This window comes from Chaetodon trifascialis, chromosome 20 (assembly GCF_039877785.1).
Source record: "Chaetodon trifascialis isolate fChaTrf1 chromosome 20, fChaTrf1.hap1, whole genome shotgun sequence".
Taxonomy (NCBI): Eukaryota; Metazoa; Chordata; class Actinopteri; order Chaetodontiformes; family Chaetodontidae; genus Chaetodon; species Chaetodon trifascialis.
The window spans coordinates 20239600-20256963 of NC_092075.1; the positions used below are offsets into that span (position 1 = coordinate 20239600).

A 17364-nucleotide genomic window follows, 5' to 3' on the forward strand; every position below is an offset into this window, starting at 1 on the left:
GTGTGTACATCCCTGAAGTTCCCATGAATGAGAAGAGCAACTTCTCTGTATTTCCAGCCAATGTTTGCTACATATTAAAGTACAACATTTGTTGTAATAGCAATAAAGTTAACTTATTTAACAGTCATCTGTAAGGCTTGAAGGGCTCTGACAGACAATGCCATCCAGAGAAAAGAAACTATTCTTTAGACACTCTCAGGCAGAGCAAGGACAAAAGCTAAATTAAAAGCCTCTATTTATTCAGCTGTAATAGTTAAAAGTACTGATTGATTTCAGTCTCACACACTCTTCATCAGGGCAGAAACAAAAAGTGATTACACCTGTTATACTGTATAGACAATAAATCATTGGCCAGCACAGGATGATAGTCCCACCAATAGCTACAATTAAATATGTTGCTCATGGAAAGGTATATAGTCTGTTTCTTCATCAGACCTGAATATATTAAAACATCAACTCTGAAAATCCAATAGATAGACAGGATTTTTGGTTCCGATACTGAACTAAACTAAATGTCTCTGATACGAGTTAAACTTGACATGCAGTTGTTCTGGTGGTCTAGACTGAACCTAAAAAGCCCAAATCACCCATCACTACACTGAAGCATGTAGTTTCTTCTAAATGTTTAAAATGCATTGTGAATGCTGATCATTCCTGAGTCATTGTATATATCTCAGGATAAGGACAATTTTTTCTCCAGTAAAACACGTTCATCTTATCTTAGTTCGTGCTGCACAGGGCAAATCAGTGACTGTTTTATATGCATCTTCAAAATAAATTTCTATTTGTGCTGCCTTTAGATAGAAATTTATTTTATATCTGAGTGCACCTTCATATTTCCACTTTTTGTAGCCCACCCCCATAAAGCCATGAATTTTTCAGACTAATGAATGCTGCGGCGCTCCCATGTCCTTCTGCTGGAGCATGTGAAAAGCATTGGTGCATGCGCCTTGGTCGCTCTTGAGGTAAGTGATTGGTTTTAAACAAAGCAACGCTTAAATACAGTATATGAAGGCTTCATAGCGACACAGGAAATAATAACTGAATAAATAAGCAAATGAGCATGATAGATTAGAAATAAATAAAACTCTATGCTAAAAAAGAAAGAGGAAATAGATTAACGGGCAATAAATAAAGGATGTTATTCAATTATAATTATTACAAGTAATTATTTATATATTCATTTCTCTATTAATTCATTTCTATGTTTACTTTCACATTTATTTTATTATCATCATTTATTTATTTATTTTTTTTTCAAATGTATTCATTCCCACATTTATTTTCCTGTTTATTTCTACATTTCCATGTCTCCTTCATGATAATGAGGGGTGGTGTCACACAACCTCACCATCCTGATCTCTCCTGGCTCTCATTGGCTGCTCGGTCTGGGTTGGCTGCAGTGATGAACAATAATGGTGGTATATAGAAGTGTGGCTTACAAAGCTGAAGAGGTATACTGTGACATTTTGGGATTTTTTTTTCCCTTTCCCAGCCTGGACTGATCAGCCAATGAGAACCAGCAGAGACCATGAACAGATGTGCAAGTATATAGTAATTAGATAAAATAAAATAAAATAAAATAAGCACTCTTTCTTTGTTTTAATGTATCATGCTCAGTCATTTATTTATGTCTTGTGTCACTTTTCAGCCTCAACATAAAGAGGGTGAAACTGCTGAGAAGTTAATCAATATGAAGGTCCCTAATTCAGGGGCCTGACAGGAAGTCCTCTCCCACAGATACCATTACTGGTATTAATTCTGTCTGAGGATTGGAAAGGGTCACAGCAGTGTCAATGTTCAGTGTGGTTGTGACCTGACCTTTCTGACTGTCTTCATCTTGTTTAAGCCCCAACTCCTCAAGAAGACTTTGGATTGTCCTGCTAGCCTATTAGACTGTGTGGTTGGGGGTTGGGGAGATAATAGTTTTATTGCTGATCTGGTGGCTTTCTGTCACACTCGCATGCTGGTGAGGATGTGTTAGTTTTGTGATCAATATCCACAGTATAAAATGTATTATATCTGACAAATTAGATACCAAAATAAATGCTAGAAATTTGAAATATATTTGTGTGTATATATTCATTTTAGTTATTTCTTGGGATTTAGAATATATTTAAAATAAGTTAATTTAACAATTAGGTACCCTGTTTTTGTGCTCCTCTCAGACCAGCATTGATATTCTATTATTTATGTCTACCTTATTCCTGCACATCAGATAGACAACGCCACCACTAAAGATAAGAAATGCACAAGCGCCCAGCAGCAACCATCTTTTTATTTATACAAGCTGACCTGTGGCAGTAGGAAAAGCACGAGTTACTAATTACATTAAGCATGGTTCCATTCTATTTAAGAGTTCCAGAAAGCCATGAGGGTGTGACAATGAACCAGCCTGAACAAAACCAGGAGCCTAAAGCAGATAAATCATCATTCATTGTGTTATTTACAACTGTGCATTGCCCTCTGTGAAAAAGGCCCATGATTATTGATGTTCCATCTCCATGAAGGCTTATTTATTTACCAATTAACTACACAAAAAACAAAACAAAAACATTGCCAATTCTGCTGGATACAAATGATCACATTTTTTAAAGGTACCCCATCCAAGCATAGGGTTAGGGTTAGGGTTATTTATGGGATTTATGTTGTCTCAGGTGCTTCTGTCTCTTCACGTAATCCCAGACTCAATGTTGAGATCAGGGCTCTTTGGGGTCATACCATCTGTTGCAAGACACCTTGCTCTTTTTATTGATGGAGAGTTCTTTATGACTGTGTGTATGTTTGGGTTTGTTGTCAAGCAGCTAATCATCCCCCTAGCAACCAGCAAAGCACAAAATCTCTACCAATCTGGCTTTCATCCCAAACACAGTACAGAGACAGCTTTGGTTAAGCTTTGGTTAAAGTTATTCATGATTAAGAGTAGATAGTAAAAGTGGCAGAGTTTCTATCGTAGTATTACTGCAATTGTCACTGTCGATCATGATAGTTTAACGGGGGGACTAGAGAGGTGGATTGGCTTGTCTGGATCAGTGCTGGACTGTTTTTTCATTCCTCAAAAGATGCAATGTTAGTGTTTGTCTTTTGAATTTAATCCCCCCCCTAAAATGTTAAATCGTGGTGTTCCTCAGGGGTCAATTTTAAGCCCGTTGCTGTTTAATTTGTATGATTTGTATTTGAGCCAACTGATCAAGAAACATCACTATCAGCCTTTTCTATTTTCTTAATGATTTTTAACCCACATGTATTATTTCATTGTTTAATTATTTTATGTTTGCATCTTCTGTGGTAGCTCACACTCTGTGCAGCACATTGCGCTTCCACCTGGAATTAAATGTGCTATACAGATAAACTTTTGCTTGCTTGCAGAATGAATTTGGGATGGATCAGACACCTCCCTGATGGTACTGCTTGTACTTCTCATCACGGAGACCACTTATTCTGACCAAATTTCCAACTTCATTTGCAGAAATGCAGTCACAAACCTGCAAAGAATCCCGGCCGTACTTCACGTTTGCCTGCAGACATAGGTTTTCTTGCCCTTCAGAGAACAAACTGTCTTCTGATACAACTAAATATTTAAAATTTCAACACATCCATGAAGAGCACCAATTGCCATTGTCTGCACCCCAGTTCTTGTGTTGTTGTGTATAGGTGAGTCACTGGGCTCTCTTTGTACATGGGAGGAATAGTTTTTTGGTTGCTAGCCTTCCACAAGGACCAGTCCCGATCAGGCCTCTTGCTGTACATGGATGTCCAAGGGTCTCCCTGGTGTCTGCCAGTTCTAAGCTGATGGCATTGATCGACATCTTTCAATTGCAAAGAGAAGTGAACTTGATGTGTCTATTGTCTGCTGCACTCAGCTTTCCCATGTTTTTGTTGCGTTTATCTGCAAAAGAGCTTGGACAGCACACCTGGAAACACCTGTCTGTGTCGAGATGTCTGACTTGTGTCCTTGTGTCTTGTTGCTATGGTAACTCTTGCCGTAGTATGAGAAAGTTTAAACTGTCTTCAGCAGCCACACATTTTTAGTATGACTGTTACTCTGTTTTATTCTCCCTACGCAGCTGTTTCTGTTTCAGTGACTGATTTTGATTCAACCTACATATTACTGTATGTTGTTGATCATTAGCACCTATGTGCTGCAAATGTGTAATCACTTAAGCATTGGGCTATATGCCTGCAAAATCCTTAGGTTAAGTTATGATCGGCTACATACCTACCTTAGTGGCATATAAACATCTCAGTAAAATATTTCACCACCTGTAAAAGTCTAAGACACAATAATACAGAAGATATAAAATAACTGTCTGAGACAAATGTTTATGTGAAACATTTAAAGTGTCTAAAACTTCTGCACAGCGCTGTATATACGTAAATACGCACATATCTATCTATCTATCTATCTATCTATCTATCTATCTATCTATCTATCTATCTATCTATCTATCTATCTATCTATCTATCTATCTATCTATCTATCTATCTATCTATCTAGTAGTATAGTATATATGAGCATGTGTTGGTATACTCTGTCGTTACCTTATTCATTATCATTATCATCTGTGTTATTATGTTATTACACTAATGAATGCAGATACTTGAGAAGAGTAGAACACAATGGCTGCATCCTCTTGGGGTGGATCAGATGTCTGCTTCCCTGGCTCCTTCCCCTTGACAAAAAACACACCCTTTAGTATCAGCATAATCAATGGGGAGTGGTGCTGGAGGGGGTGGCTACAGCAGTTTGCCTGCCTGTGATTCGCTGACATGCGTTCTAATTGGATCAAGTAGGAACTTGCTTAGCTGGATGCTTTGTGCTGGGATTGGTAGCAGCCTGCAAAGAGAGCAGGGACACACCACCAGACAGGAAGAGAGACAGAGAGGAAGGCTGCCCTGCTCGCCACTTGGAGAGGAAAGATTGAGAGAGGAGGGGTGAGAGAAGAAAAAGGGGAGTATCCCGTCTTCTCTGCCCTTCTGTGCTACTGCAGCCACCCCCTCCTCCTCCCTCTCTCTATGATTCTCTTTCTCTCTCTCTTTCCCCTTACTCATCTGTTTCTGTGGCTGCACTGAGAGGAAGGGCACCTGCCGCTCCCTGATGATTCAGCCTTTCAGCTACTTGGAGCTCCAAAGACAAGACAGCATGTCCCTCCTGCCACTGCAGTGCCCGCCTGTCCTGTCCTCTGCACTACAGCTACTGCAGTTGCAGCCGGCCCGTCACATCGACACCGCCTCTTCTGTCCAAGTGCTCAGGTGAGTGAGCGCTACTCTTCCACCACTGCTCACCATTAGACCATGCAGAACATTTAAGGAATCTAAATCTCTGGCAATCTTTTTTGTTTTTGCCTGCAGCAAATTTGACGATTCTATTTATAGACTCATGATTGTGTTTCCTGTGAGAAAGCATGAGTAAGGAACTCCTTTCCCTTGTGCGCAGAAGGCTGTCTATGTACCTCCCAGACTGCTAACAAGGTTCGACTCACTGTGAAGAGCATTTTTACCTCCCTCTGAAATCCCAGCTCTGAATCAGCAGCCTCACGATGGAAAACATACTAGTGGAGACTGGTGGCAGACAGCCACTGTGTGATGCTCTGAGTTAATAGTTGAAGTGTTCAGAGACCCTTCATCCAGCAGTTGGAAAGGATGACTGAGGGAATGGAGGACCTCTCTGCAGGGCCAGCTCCCCCTCCTGGATCGGCCTCCCCCACCAGCTCTACTGTTGATACTGGACAAGTCCCCAAGGAGAAACCAGAGGAGACAGAGGCAGCTGGTGAGAGTGGGGAGGAGGGCGCAGAGGGAACTGCAGAGGGAGGTGGTGGCGATGATGGGGAGCATTTGGGGGCTTTGGGAATAGTGGCCTTGCCAGGAACCTGCTGCGTGTGCATAGAAATGGAACAGATTAACAATTGCCTGCACTCTGAGAAAATCTGCATTCTGCCCATCCTGGCCTGTCTGCTTAGCTTAGCCCTCTGCACAGCTGGCCTCAAATGGGTCTTTGTGGATAAGATCTTTGAGTACGAACCACCCACACACTTAGATCCTAAACGCATTGGACAGGACCCAATCATCATATCAGTTGACCCCACACTGGGACTAACTGTGTCGATTCCTCATTCATCTCCGTCTACGGTCTCCTTGACCACCACCAATGCCATTACTCCAGGACGTCCTGATGTTTTAGTGGAAGAGAAATCTACAAGAGGGCCGTATGTGCCTCAGTCTCCACGAGTGACTCAGTCTGATTCCTCTGTTACACTGAAATACAACGCCGAACGTCCCACTGTCCCAAAGCAGACTCCTCACCCTCAGACAACACGGGAATTAAACGACATCATGATCCCAACACTCTGTAAGTACCCAACCCTTGTACAGTGAAAGCACTGGGCTCTCTTTTCAGCAGGGATGTCCTTTGTTTCTAACATCACAATATAGGATGTAATTATGGGCAGGGGATACGAAATGGAGTGCTTAACCTTGAACTATGATTATCATCATAGTAAAAACAAGCTAAGTGTTTTCATAAAAATGATCCAAATGTTTTTTCTTCTGTTTTATCATTGATTTCATAATTGCTGTGTTCCATCAACTATGCCAGGAAGCGTCTGCTTTCAGGACTTCGCCTGAAAGCAGACACGTTGTGACTTGCAGAGTCTAGCATAGAGGCCCATGACTAAGCCTCTGAAATATCACTACACAGATAGGTGTGCAGGAAACGTACAGGCTCTATTCAAGCCTGTACGTCATTCTGCAGCGAGTGAATCTCTAATTTCTAACATGCTTTTCTTTTTCTTGAAGTATTAATGATCCCTTAGATGAAACCACAATGATTTAGGCACGCTATAATAAATGGATATCTTTATGGTGTTATTTCGAATGTCTTAGGCGGTAGGCAGCATGCAATAAGGAAGACCCCTAAAATGTGTGGATGAGCATTTCCAGTCATATGAAAAAGTGAAAATCAATAAATGATGCAGGGCACAAACTGAAACTCCCGGCTGTGGTACAGGGAGACTTCCTGTTTTCTGCCTATGCTCCATTTCAAGGTCAGAGCCTGCTGGAGGCTAATTGATGCCCCCTCCATTCCTCCGCCGCAGGGAAAAACAACCCGCCAATACTGTCTGTCTGCCAGCGGCTCGCCACCATGATGTTTCTGTTGTAGTCACATCTCCGTGATTTATTACACTGTATCTGGGCTAGCTAATCTAAGGTGATGGTGGTGGGTTGAGGGTCAGTTTCCAACCGATGCCTCAGTGAAGTTATATACTACCTTCTTAATCAACAGCATGGACAGATGATCAATACTTAACTGCCTATGACTAACTCCTTTAACTGCACAGAGGGCAAATGCTTGTTACCAGTAACCTGCAAATGAAAGTTCAAAAACATTTGATCAAACTGATGGTGCAGAGGTAAAGTTCTTACCTGCTACTGCACATAGTCATTGTCAAGTTCCCTGCAGCAGTACCTGGTCAAGTGTTTCTACAAATACAAATGGTTGTGATTTGCTGGTGGGAAGCCAGAGAGGGATCCATGGGTCTCACAGGAGAACATCTTATGTTCTTGTCCTAAACCTAGCTTAAAATTTCCTGTGAGGCTTATTCATAGGAATGCTTGTTCACCAGAGTTGTAATTGCCATATATGGCTGTGTCTTCTGCTCTGCCTTTGGGTGTTTCATTCATAAAAAGTGGTACCGAGGAGTAAAAACAATTTTGAGCTGCTGTCAGAAATTAGCAAACAAAAAGATAACAAATGTGGCAGCGTCAGTAGTCATATTATAGACCCTGAAATAATTAGAAAATATCAATAAATACAGCTGATCAGTGACATGCCATCAGAGCAGGACTGTACTGGAGCAGGACATGAAGAGAGATGTTAAAAAAAAGCAAAGTGATCCATGATTGATATGAGAGGCACTCAGAGGATGTAACAGAGATATCAGATAAGAGATGACTAAAGCCTAAAGCAGGTGATGTTACAATATCAGCAACAGCAACAGAGGATGATACTGCACAGAAAGCTGCAGAATGAGCCAGAGGCAGCTGTACAGGTCACGACATCTCTCCAGCAACTACTGATAGTGTAAGGTGCCGAACCAAAATATGCCAATAAAATCATAAAATGTAATAAAATAAAAAAATAAAAAAATGAAAAGAGAAAATTCCAGATTTGAAAAAACACTGTTGCCTGCTACTTTCAAATATTTTCATGAACTGTGCAAATGGCAGCAGAGAAGTGGTCATGGAGAGAGGGTTTCAGAGAAGGCTTTTGATTTGAAGCATACCAGGACCTCGAACTTCCTTCACGTTACTCTGTGGAGAATCTCATTGCTGGAGGGTCTAAGGCAGCGTTTGGCAACAGCATGTTCCAGAGAAGAAGCAGATGGCTGTCTACTCCATCTACAGGCCAACAAACTCTGTTGGCAGACAGGTTGCCAGACATGGGGTGATTCTACAAAACCCCACACCATGTTTAATGACAACATGTTTAGATGTCCAGTGCAGCCATTTCAAACATTATTTCCCTCTTCTTTATCCATGCATGACAGCAGTGCAGTGGCATGGTTAATGTTGGGAAATCTTGTGGTGATGGTTATTAAACTGTGCATGATATGATTAGCTTTAGGCTAAAACTCTTGGTGAAAGTTACACCGTGGAGTTTTCCACCACTGGTAGGGCCATAGAGCTATTCTCTTAAGTGTGTGTCATATTTTCACTTCACAAATTACACAATTGTTAGACCTCAAGGATCAATGTAATTCCTATCAAAGAGACACACTGAATGTAATCAACAGCTTTGTTTGCTCCACGTGGCACCTTTAAGATTGGAGAAAGACTGTGGTTATTATTATTTTTGTTTTTAAAAGGGCAATTTTTAACTATTGTAATACAACACATACTCCGGTCGCCTACACAACAATTCCCCAGTGCTACATGAGGGGCACACCACTTCTTATATAGGCACTAAATGTTGCGCCTGGTTCTAAATTGTGAGCTGCTGAATGATCCAATTCAAATGTAACTCCAATGAGAAGGACCGCAGTCCAGCAGACGTTCCACTCCAAAGCCAGAATTCTAGTAACACATTTTACGATCATTAATGCAATATTCATTCCAGAAGTTAGATTTAATCTTTTTAGAACAATTGACACCCAATTACACCTGCTACTAAAATGAGAGCAGCATCTGGAAGTTAACCAGATAAGAAATGATCCATTGGCTTTGGGTTTACGTCTGGTATTTTTAATGTGTTCTCAGTATATAAACTTTGTGAAATTCTTTTCTAAATTTTGTCCGAACTGTTTTCCTGATACAGACCACATTTTAGTACCAGGTGTAAATGTGTCTGAGAGGCAGGGTTACTGATTTCAACATGCATGTGTGTCACGCTATATGAAAATGAGAATCGATTATATGCCATTCACATTAGCTAAAACATGAAGTGGCCCCATTAACTTGTAGACAGTGAACGGGTGTATACATCCCCTCCCATGAGAAAACGGATCACAAAACGACTTCACACAGAGCTGATTAAGCCTATCTCTGGCAGACAGATCTCAGGAGTTTTTAAGTTTCTGGTGTCTGTAGTGACATTGGCACATTGGTAGTGATACATTTTACGTCATCCAGAAACGATTGGTTTGCCACGGGTGAAGGAGGGAGCGAGCGCAGCCATGGTGTACACTACAGCACCATCAGGTGGAGACAAACCTTCTGCACTGCACGTTTAACAACTGTCCCCTCTCCTTATCAGTCATTGTTGCTAGCCACAAACCTGGTGCAAACAAATGTGATTATCGAGTCCACCTTTCACTTTGGCTTCAAATTCTGCTCTGGGAGAAGTAATGGCAAGTTTAACTTTTACCCCGCAGAATGGCATTTTCCCTCATCAGCTCCATGGAAAGCTCTGGCTAAAACTAGTTAGCTTCTATCAATGAAATACTGCTCACCCTCTTCTCCGTCAACCGAGAGCTGGGGAGGACTAGGGAGGACTGATGGTGGCTTCACTGGAGCTGCATCTGCTTACTGCTCAATAACTGATTATTTATTAAAGCATTGATTAAATTTTGGCTAACTAAACAAAATGTAATGACTGTAAGAAAGTCGTAAGTGGATAATGTTGATTGTTAGAGTGTATTAGGCAAAATCGGTAGCTATCTCGTGACTGGCATTAACATTAAGCCGGGATGGCTTGCTAACGTGGCTGTGTCGGTTTTCTTACCCTTCATTCTCCCTTTCAGCTCTTTTCCTCCTCCCTTTTCGTTTCTGGCAGCTTGATTTTGGTTTGACATTCTGTGTAGATGGTGCTCTGCACACAGAGCGAGACAGACTGTCAGCTGGTTTCCACCATTCCTGACTTGTGAGCGCAGCTAGGTGGGCCTGAACTACACGACTGAATTACCTGGATGATTTTAGCCCAAAGAATAGACAAACACAGCATTGTTTGGTTTCTCAATGTTTAAGAGGCTAAAGTATTGTGTTAGGGGCCCTAAAATGTTCTTCCAGTAATTACTGTTCTGTGTTCATGTAATATTTTTGAGGGTCCCTGTTAGCTCAGGGCCCTTGGAATCATCCAAGCTTTCAACCCTATTTATAAATCATATAAACTAATTAATATGCATATGCCCTCCATCGCAAACTACATCCTCCAAAATGATCGTACAGATGAGTCCCCACCAAAACAGCTCATGACCATTATAACCCTCATGAAGGTAGTTTTTATTGCAGGCCTGTGTTAGTTGTAGCTAGGTGGGCCCAGCCTCGCCACTGAGTCTATATACCAACTTGAAACCCTGTTGAAACAGGTCACCAAACTGTTTTGGTCTTCAGAGGTCATGTAACCCTGTCATTAGTGGAATTTGGCTTGATCTGATGAGTGCTGGACTGCAGTGGATGTGCAGTTTTTGTTTCGCTGACCTGAGCTTTTGGTTTCAGTTACCGATGCATTCATCAGTTTTCAGCTGCAGAATTTGGGGATTTTTCCTTATCTACTGGAATTCAGGGTCACATCTGCTTTATGATGGAAGAAGACCAAAACTAGCCAGTGTTTTCGTCTTTAGTTAAATTTCATTTGTATTGTAATTTAGATACCGTACTGGTGACAGGAATTTCTAATCTAGATAATAAAGAAATCAAGATACTTGTTATGAGCTTATGGACATTATTGGGACTTATCAGTGATTAATATTCAGTCCTGTTGTATGTGGTCTCAGGAACGTATCTTCGTATTTAAGCAGCTGCCTTTAGTGCAAAAGTCTTTTTAGAGCACATAGTGTTTAAATGTTGTCTTGCAGATGTCAAAAGAGCAACACAGAAGTATTTTGTCCTTCTAATCTTATTTGACTCTGAAGTATCAGAATTTCAGTTGTGATTACATGTACGGTTCTGTTGTTTAATCCTCTAACCACTCCTGTTGTTTAATCCTTTAACCGCTCCTGTCATAAAGTATGAGCCCAGCCCCGCCTTTGTCTAGACAAACCTAATATAGCTCTGATAAATAATATCTTTTTCTAATCAGGAATTACTTTCTTCTGCAGGGATTTGCCCCTGTTTGAATTACTGCCTTACTGTTTAGGGCAGTGCATGGTAGGTCCACAGACAATGATGTGAGACTGTGGGTGAATGAGAAGCAAAATGTAAAACACTCTGTTTGTAAAACAGCATATGAATAATTCTAACAAATTATTAGTATCACCCATTTACAATCGAATTTCCGACAAGAGGCTGTAAAAGGAGGCTGGGCTGAGCTTTATCTCTGTGAGGATTCCCCTGTGATGGTGATGTCACTCCCTTCCACAGACGTCTGCACTTCATGTCAAGTAGGACACACTTACAAGATTTTGGGCACCAATTAAAAGAAAAAAGTGAGGAATATGATTAAACAAATAAATAGTTTATCGACAGGATGATGATGTCAAATTACTACGTACTGTAATCCAGCTGGTAGTCAAGCCCTAAAGTCTGCAGTCATATGTCAACCAATATGAATATTAAGTGATTCTTCTTCTTCTTCTTCTTCTTCTTCTTCTTCTTCTTCTTCTTCTTCTTCTTCTTCTTCTCATTATTATTATTCAAACACACAGTTAAGAATAAAAAACAAAAAACATTTTCTCTCTTTATCATATAAAACTAATTAAAATGAACATATTCTAAACAATGTAAAGCAAACTAATCTAGCCTGCAGTCTGACTGAAACATTAACATTTACATTAGAAAGCAAGTACGTCACATTAAAATGTCTCAGAGAGCTGAATGTCATCACAGACACCACTTTGTCAAACTGACAGATGACTCTTCACCACACCACAAAGCCTTATGAGTTAATTGTTCTGTTCCTGAACTTTGCCCCGGTGCATTATTTTTCCTCTTCCCCGTCTGTGCCATTCTTGCATAATGTAGGATTACTGATGCTGTGCAGATACAGGCCTTATCAGCTGTGAGCTGCTGTGGGTCCACTGTGGGCGCACTGATCTCTGTATGTCCTCTGGAGCTACAGAAAGCATGAGTCTTCAGTGTGTGTTGAAAGTTGGAGGCTGCTGCACCTCTTCATTTCACCATTCAGATGAAATAACTAAATGACATAAAAGAGAGAGAAATTTAGTTTCAAAGTGACATTCAGACAAAATGTCAGAATCTGTTTTTGGATCACCTTGTAGACTCACCTCACAGTAACCTTGATAGCACCGTCAATACTTATTGTGGTTGTTTCACAATAAAGGCTCGTGACTGGCCTTCCATTAAAATGTATTGATTGTGAAACAAGTGCAGGAAGTGATGAGTTTTTTTTTTCCAAGCTTTAGGAACTAGCACAGATCATCAGATACCAAAATTAATTTTGGAATTGAAAATCCGTTTAATTTCATTTAATTCAGGCAAACAGCTTGTGTGTAGTCAGCGTGTTGGATGCAAACTCATGATATTTTTACTATGTTTAGTTTAGACTGTATTGTGTTGGATATGTGCACATATTTGATTCACATTTAGAATATCTTGTCCAAATCTTATTTTGCACCCTCACAGATGTAACTGCTCTACAATTACATCCCCAGTTCAGCCCAAAGAGCCTTCTCTTGAACTATGATAATGATTTATCTGAAAAGGAAACAAATGTGTTACCTCACCATTTACATGGCATGAAAGCTGAGCTCACCAGCATGTCAGACTGTTTATCAGTCTGCTGCAGCTGACATGCAGGTCAGGTCAACTGGACACTCTCAATTGTCTGTTGGTACGAATGTGACTTCACTCATCATCACTCATTATTGACACACACTCATCACTTTGTCTGAAATCGAACAACGTGCACATTTTCACTGCTAAATGACAGTTTGCTGTAGGGACAATGTCTCCTGGGGACATCTGCATCTTTTGAAAATACAGAACAGTTACCACATTTATGTCCTCCTGCAGCAGTAGAATGTGTAACTAGGTGCTGATTTAAAGGAACACTCCAGCAAAAGACTGTTTTGAGCGTTGACTAGTCACTGCTTGCGGCTTGGAAAATGGCTTTGTAAGGTCTGCAGCCTGCTGCTGTGACAGCTGTAGTCAGGGTTAGGGTTAGAGTTCACAGCAGTTAAATTGGACCGTTTCACATCATCCATAGAGGGTTTTCTGCCCACTTCTGCAGCATAATGCACTGCTACTACACGACTTTGTGGCCTTGAATGAAACATGAAAAAGGTTTTTGCCGTGAATGAGCGTGTTTATCCGTTATCGGTCGAAATATGAGTGTTTCATACAAACTGAATATATGAAGGGAGTAGCGGCTTGAGACATTGCCACGGACATCTTGATATCTTTAATTAGTCTCAATTAAAATCACTAGAATGGAATCCAGTCTGGCTTTATTTCAGATACACCTTTCAAAACTACTGACGGTGAGTGTTTGAAAACTTCTTAATTTAATTATTTTTTTTCGACCGGATATTTCTAGTAGGATTGACACCTAGGATGTTTTCACCTCCACGCTCAGCAAACATGCAGCCAGATTGGTTTTAAATAATGAATTTGCTTTCACTTTATAAACTGAGTGTGTGCCTGTGTCATTTTCTTCCTGTCCTAATTATTCTTGGTGTCTTCTGCAGCTGCCACCAGCACCACCACTACAGCCAAGACCTCCAGTCACGTGACGCGCTGCACTGACAGCCAGAAGAACTACTGTGTTAATGGAGGGGAGTGCTTCACCCTTGAAATCACGCCAGGCAGCACAAAGTTTCTCTGCAGGTATGACATGACAGTATTATACTGACTATGAGGTTTTCTTCTGACTGAACATGTCACAACCCCGATTCCAAAAAAGTTGGGATGTTGTGTAAATTTTCATTTTCAACATCTTTTCTGACATATACTCAGTTGAAGACAATGCAGAGACAGTATGCTTTACCTCATCAACTTCCTTGATATTTGTAAATATTTGCTTATTCTGGATTTGATGCAACAAGATGTCTCAAACAAATTGGGACAGGAGCAACAAAAGACTGGCAGAGCTGTGGACAGGCTCACTTATAACAGGTGATAGTGTCATGATTGGGTATGAAAGGGGCATCCTCGAAAGGCTCAGTTCACAAGCCAGGATGGAGAGAGGTTCACCACCTTGTGAACACACGATTGGATAAAGATTTTAATACATGGACTCAGGAACATGACTTAAAACTGCTGTTAGGAAATTTGTTTGTTTGCAAATGATTGCATTCTGTTTTTATTTATCTTTTACACAACATCCCAACTTTTTTGGAATCAGGGTTGTGTGAAGCAGTAAACATTATGATCTATGACATCCTCTATATGCTTACGTTTTATGGGGAAGCTGTTTTACTACTATAGCAGAGCTACCAATGTTTCATTGTGAAAGAACAACTTACAAAAAATGCAAATGGATGCAACATATGTTAATGATGTGATCACACACATTAGTTGTGTAAAAGGTCAAATGGACTCCAACAAAGATGGGGTGACAGCATCCAGAGTTGCATGTCACTGACACTGAAAGGCTGATTGAAAATGTCCTCAGCAGAGCAGTTAATGAGTATCGGTACACCCTCTCACATGTGCAGAATATATTCCCTTCCACAAGAGCTATGGACAGATTCATTTATTTGTGTTTAGTGATTTGTTATGAGCGGCACGGTGGAGCAGCAGGTAGTGCGCATGCCTCACAGCAAGAAGGTCGCGGGTTCGGGTCGGGCCTTTCTGTGTGGAGTTTGCATGTTCTTCCCGTGCATGCATGGGTTCTCTCCGCTTCCTCCCACAGACCAAAAACATGCTCATTAGGTTGATTGGTGACTCTAAATTGTCCATAGGTGTGAGTGTGAGCGTGAATGGTTGTTTGTGTATATGTGTTGCCCTGTGATCAACTGGCGACCGGTCCAGGGTGTACCCCGCCTCTCGCCCGTTGACAGCCAGGATAGGCTCCAGCCCCCCCGCAACCCCAAAAGGGATAGGCGGTATAGAAAATGGATGGATGGATGGATTTGTTATTTAGCAAACATCACTTGTTGTTGTTAACATGTCCACATTATCCAAACATTTCAAAGTTCAATGTTAGAGCTAAAAGCTAAAAGAGGCATTGATAACATGTCAATCATCAGTGATGTACAAAAATTAAAAGCATTCAAATGGCAACTCAACCCACTTTAATTTCAGAGGTTTGGCAACTTACTAGTTAGTAATTAGTTAGTTACAGCTGAGATAATCTTCTGAGGCATTTGGCTTTTAAAATGATGAAAGAGAGTCAGCCTGAGATTAAACGAGAAGCAGCTACATTGCTAATACAAGCAATTGCTTACTTGATCAGCCTTGAAACAGCTCCCAAATCGAACTGGCTGTTGGAACCCAACCCTGTCATGCCCTTCATTATAGTGAGAGTGTTTGTGTGTAAAGTCCCACAGCTGATAACCACTCATCGAGTAAGTTGGGCCTCATGCAAGAACTAAATCTCTATTAGTTTTTTCTGTGAGACTTGCTCCAAGTCAGACTCAGAAGGCCACCTGTCTATTAAGGCGTTTCTGAGATTTCATCATTTTGAAAGAATTGTAAAAGAATTTTCCCAATTTGTAGCTACCAAGTTGCAGAAGTTGCTCTGCTGAAATTTGCTAATAAAATCAGAAAATCTGGGAAAAAAACCCTCCCTGCTCTTTGACTCCAATGACAAAGAGCATCATGCATGTAAGAACTAAAGGGGGCATGGCTAAATCCATGAGGCCACCATGGTCATCCTCTTGCGAATGACCCACCTAAGTCTGTGTGAGAGCCATGCACAACAGACAAGTAAGCTGGTCCACCTCCTTGGATTTCTCTGTAGTACACAAACAGCTGCTGCTCTGTCTGAAGGCTGCTATGTGTGATGTAATGAGGTAATACAAGCAGAGATGTCAAAACACCTCATCAACAAAGCAGTGGTAATTTTAGGGTTCAGCCACAAAAAGGACAGAACAGCTGTTGTCCTCAATCAAGATGAAAAGAAAAAAGAACAAAGCAGACGCAACGTAAGTTAAAGTGCTGAGGAAGCTTGACTCCTTCCTCCCAAGAGCTGGAGGAAGAGGAGTTAAAAGGCGAGCTGTGGGATCAATGTGCCTCTGCACACATTTGTGTTGAGCTTGTAGAAGATGGAGCACTGGTATTCACTGTTTCTCTGATGGGAGATCTAATCCCTTAACCCCAACCTTCCACATCCTGTGTTCAATGCCCCAGAAACCAGCCATTTATCTGGAAAATGTAGATAGTCAGTTTTGGCCCCACATGAGTTTTCAGGGCTGGCTGTACAATAACAGTATCACTGACAGGGACCATGAGGCACTCTGCATTCTGTAGCTTCTGAAAAATGTTGTCCTCTTGAAAACGTGCCACAAAGCATGGATCAAGGTAGCTGGAGTAAAACATAGAGACGGACCGTGCAAAGGCGTCCACTCCCCATGTAGGAGTGTCCTTTGCATAAATGGAGAATACACCGGGGACTCACAGGAGGCGGATGCTCCATGAAGTGCTGTGATAGGTCAATTCTTGCGTGAGCAGTTGCCTGGCTGTTCACACCCGAAGCCTTTCTGCTCTTTCATAATAACACATAGAGCTGATCTTTATAATAACCTCATGAATTTATAATGTAAAGTGTTTTATGTGTTCCTGGATAAGCAGGCTATCACTTCTCCTGCAACAAGGAAGTTTAACCCACTATCACTGCGTGATGATCTGCAGGGAGGGGCTTTCTCTCCTGCCTCTGTGTGTGTGTGTGTGTGTGTGTGTGTGTGTGTGTGTGTGTGTGTGTGTGTGTGTGTGTGTGTGTGTCTGCTCGTCTCTCGATCTGTTTAGACACAACTGACAAATATATGGGTTAAGGACATAATTTCAAAAACAGCTGTGATGCTATTTCTA

General features: G+C 41.1%; 2 protein-coding genes across 4 annotated transcripts in view; one reads left to right on the forward strand and one right to left on the reverse strand.

Annotated features, from left to right (window-relative positions):
• pomk (protein O-mannose kinase) overlaps positions 1-17364 on the reverse strand; it is a 175528-nt gene that overhangs the window by 105130 nt on the left and 53034 nt on the right. The window lies entirely within an intron of this gene.
• The window catches only part of nrg1 (neuregulin 1), a 38243-nt gene continuing 25852 nt past the window's right edge, over positions 4974-17364 (forward strand). The window contains exons 1-2 of one of the 3 annotated variants that reach the window (XM_070989062.1): positions 4974-6349; positions 14082-14220. In XM_070989062.1, coding sequence (XP_070845163.1) covers positions 5644-6349; positions 14082-14220 — 845 coding nt within the window. In that variant the 5' untranslated portion in view covers positions 4974-5643. The remainder of the gene's footprint in view (positions 6350-14081; positions 14221-17364) is intronic. The other 2 variants (XM_070989060.1, XM_070989061.1) reach the window with 2 other exon arrangements.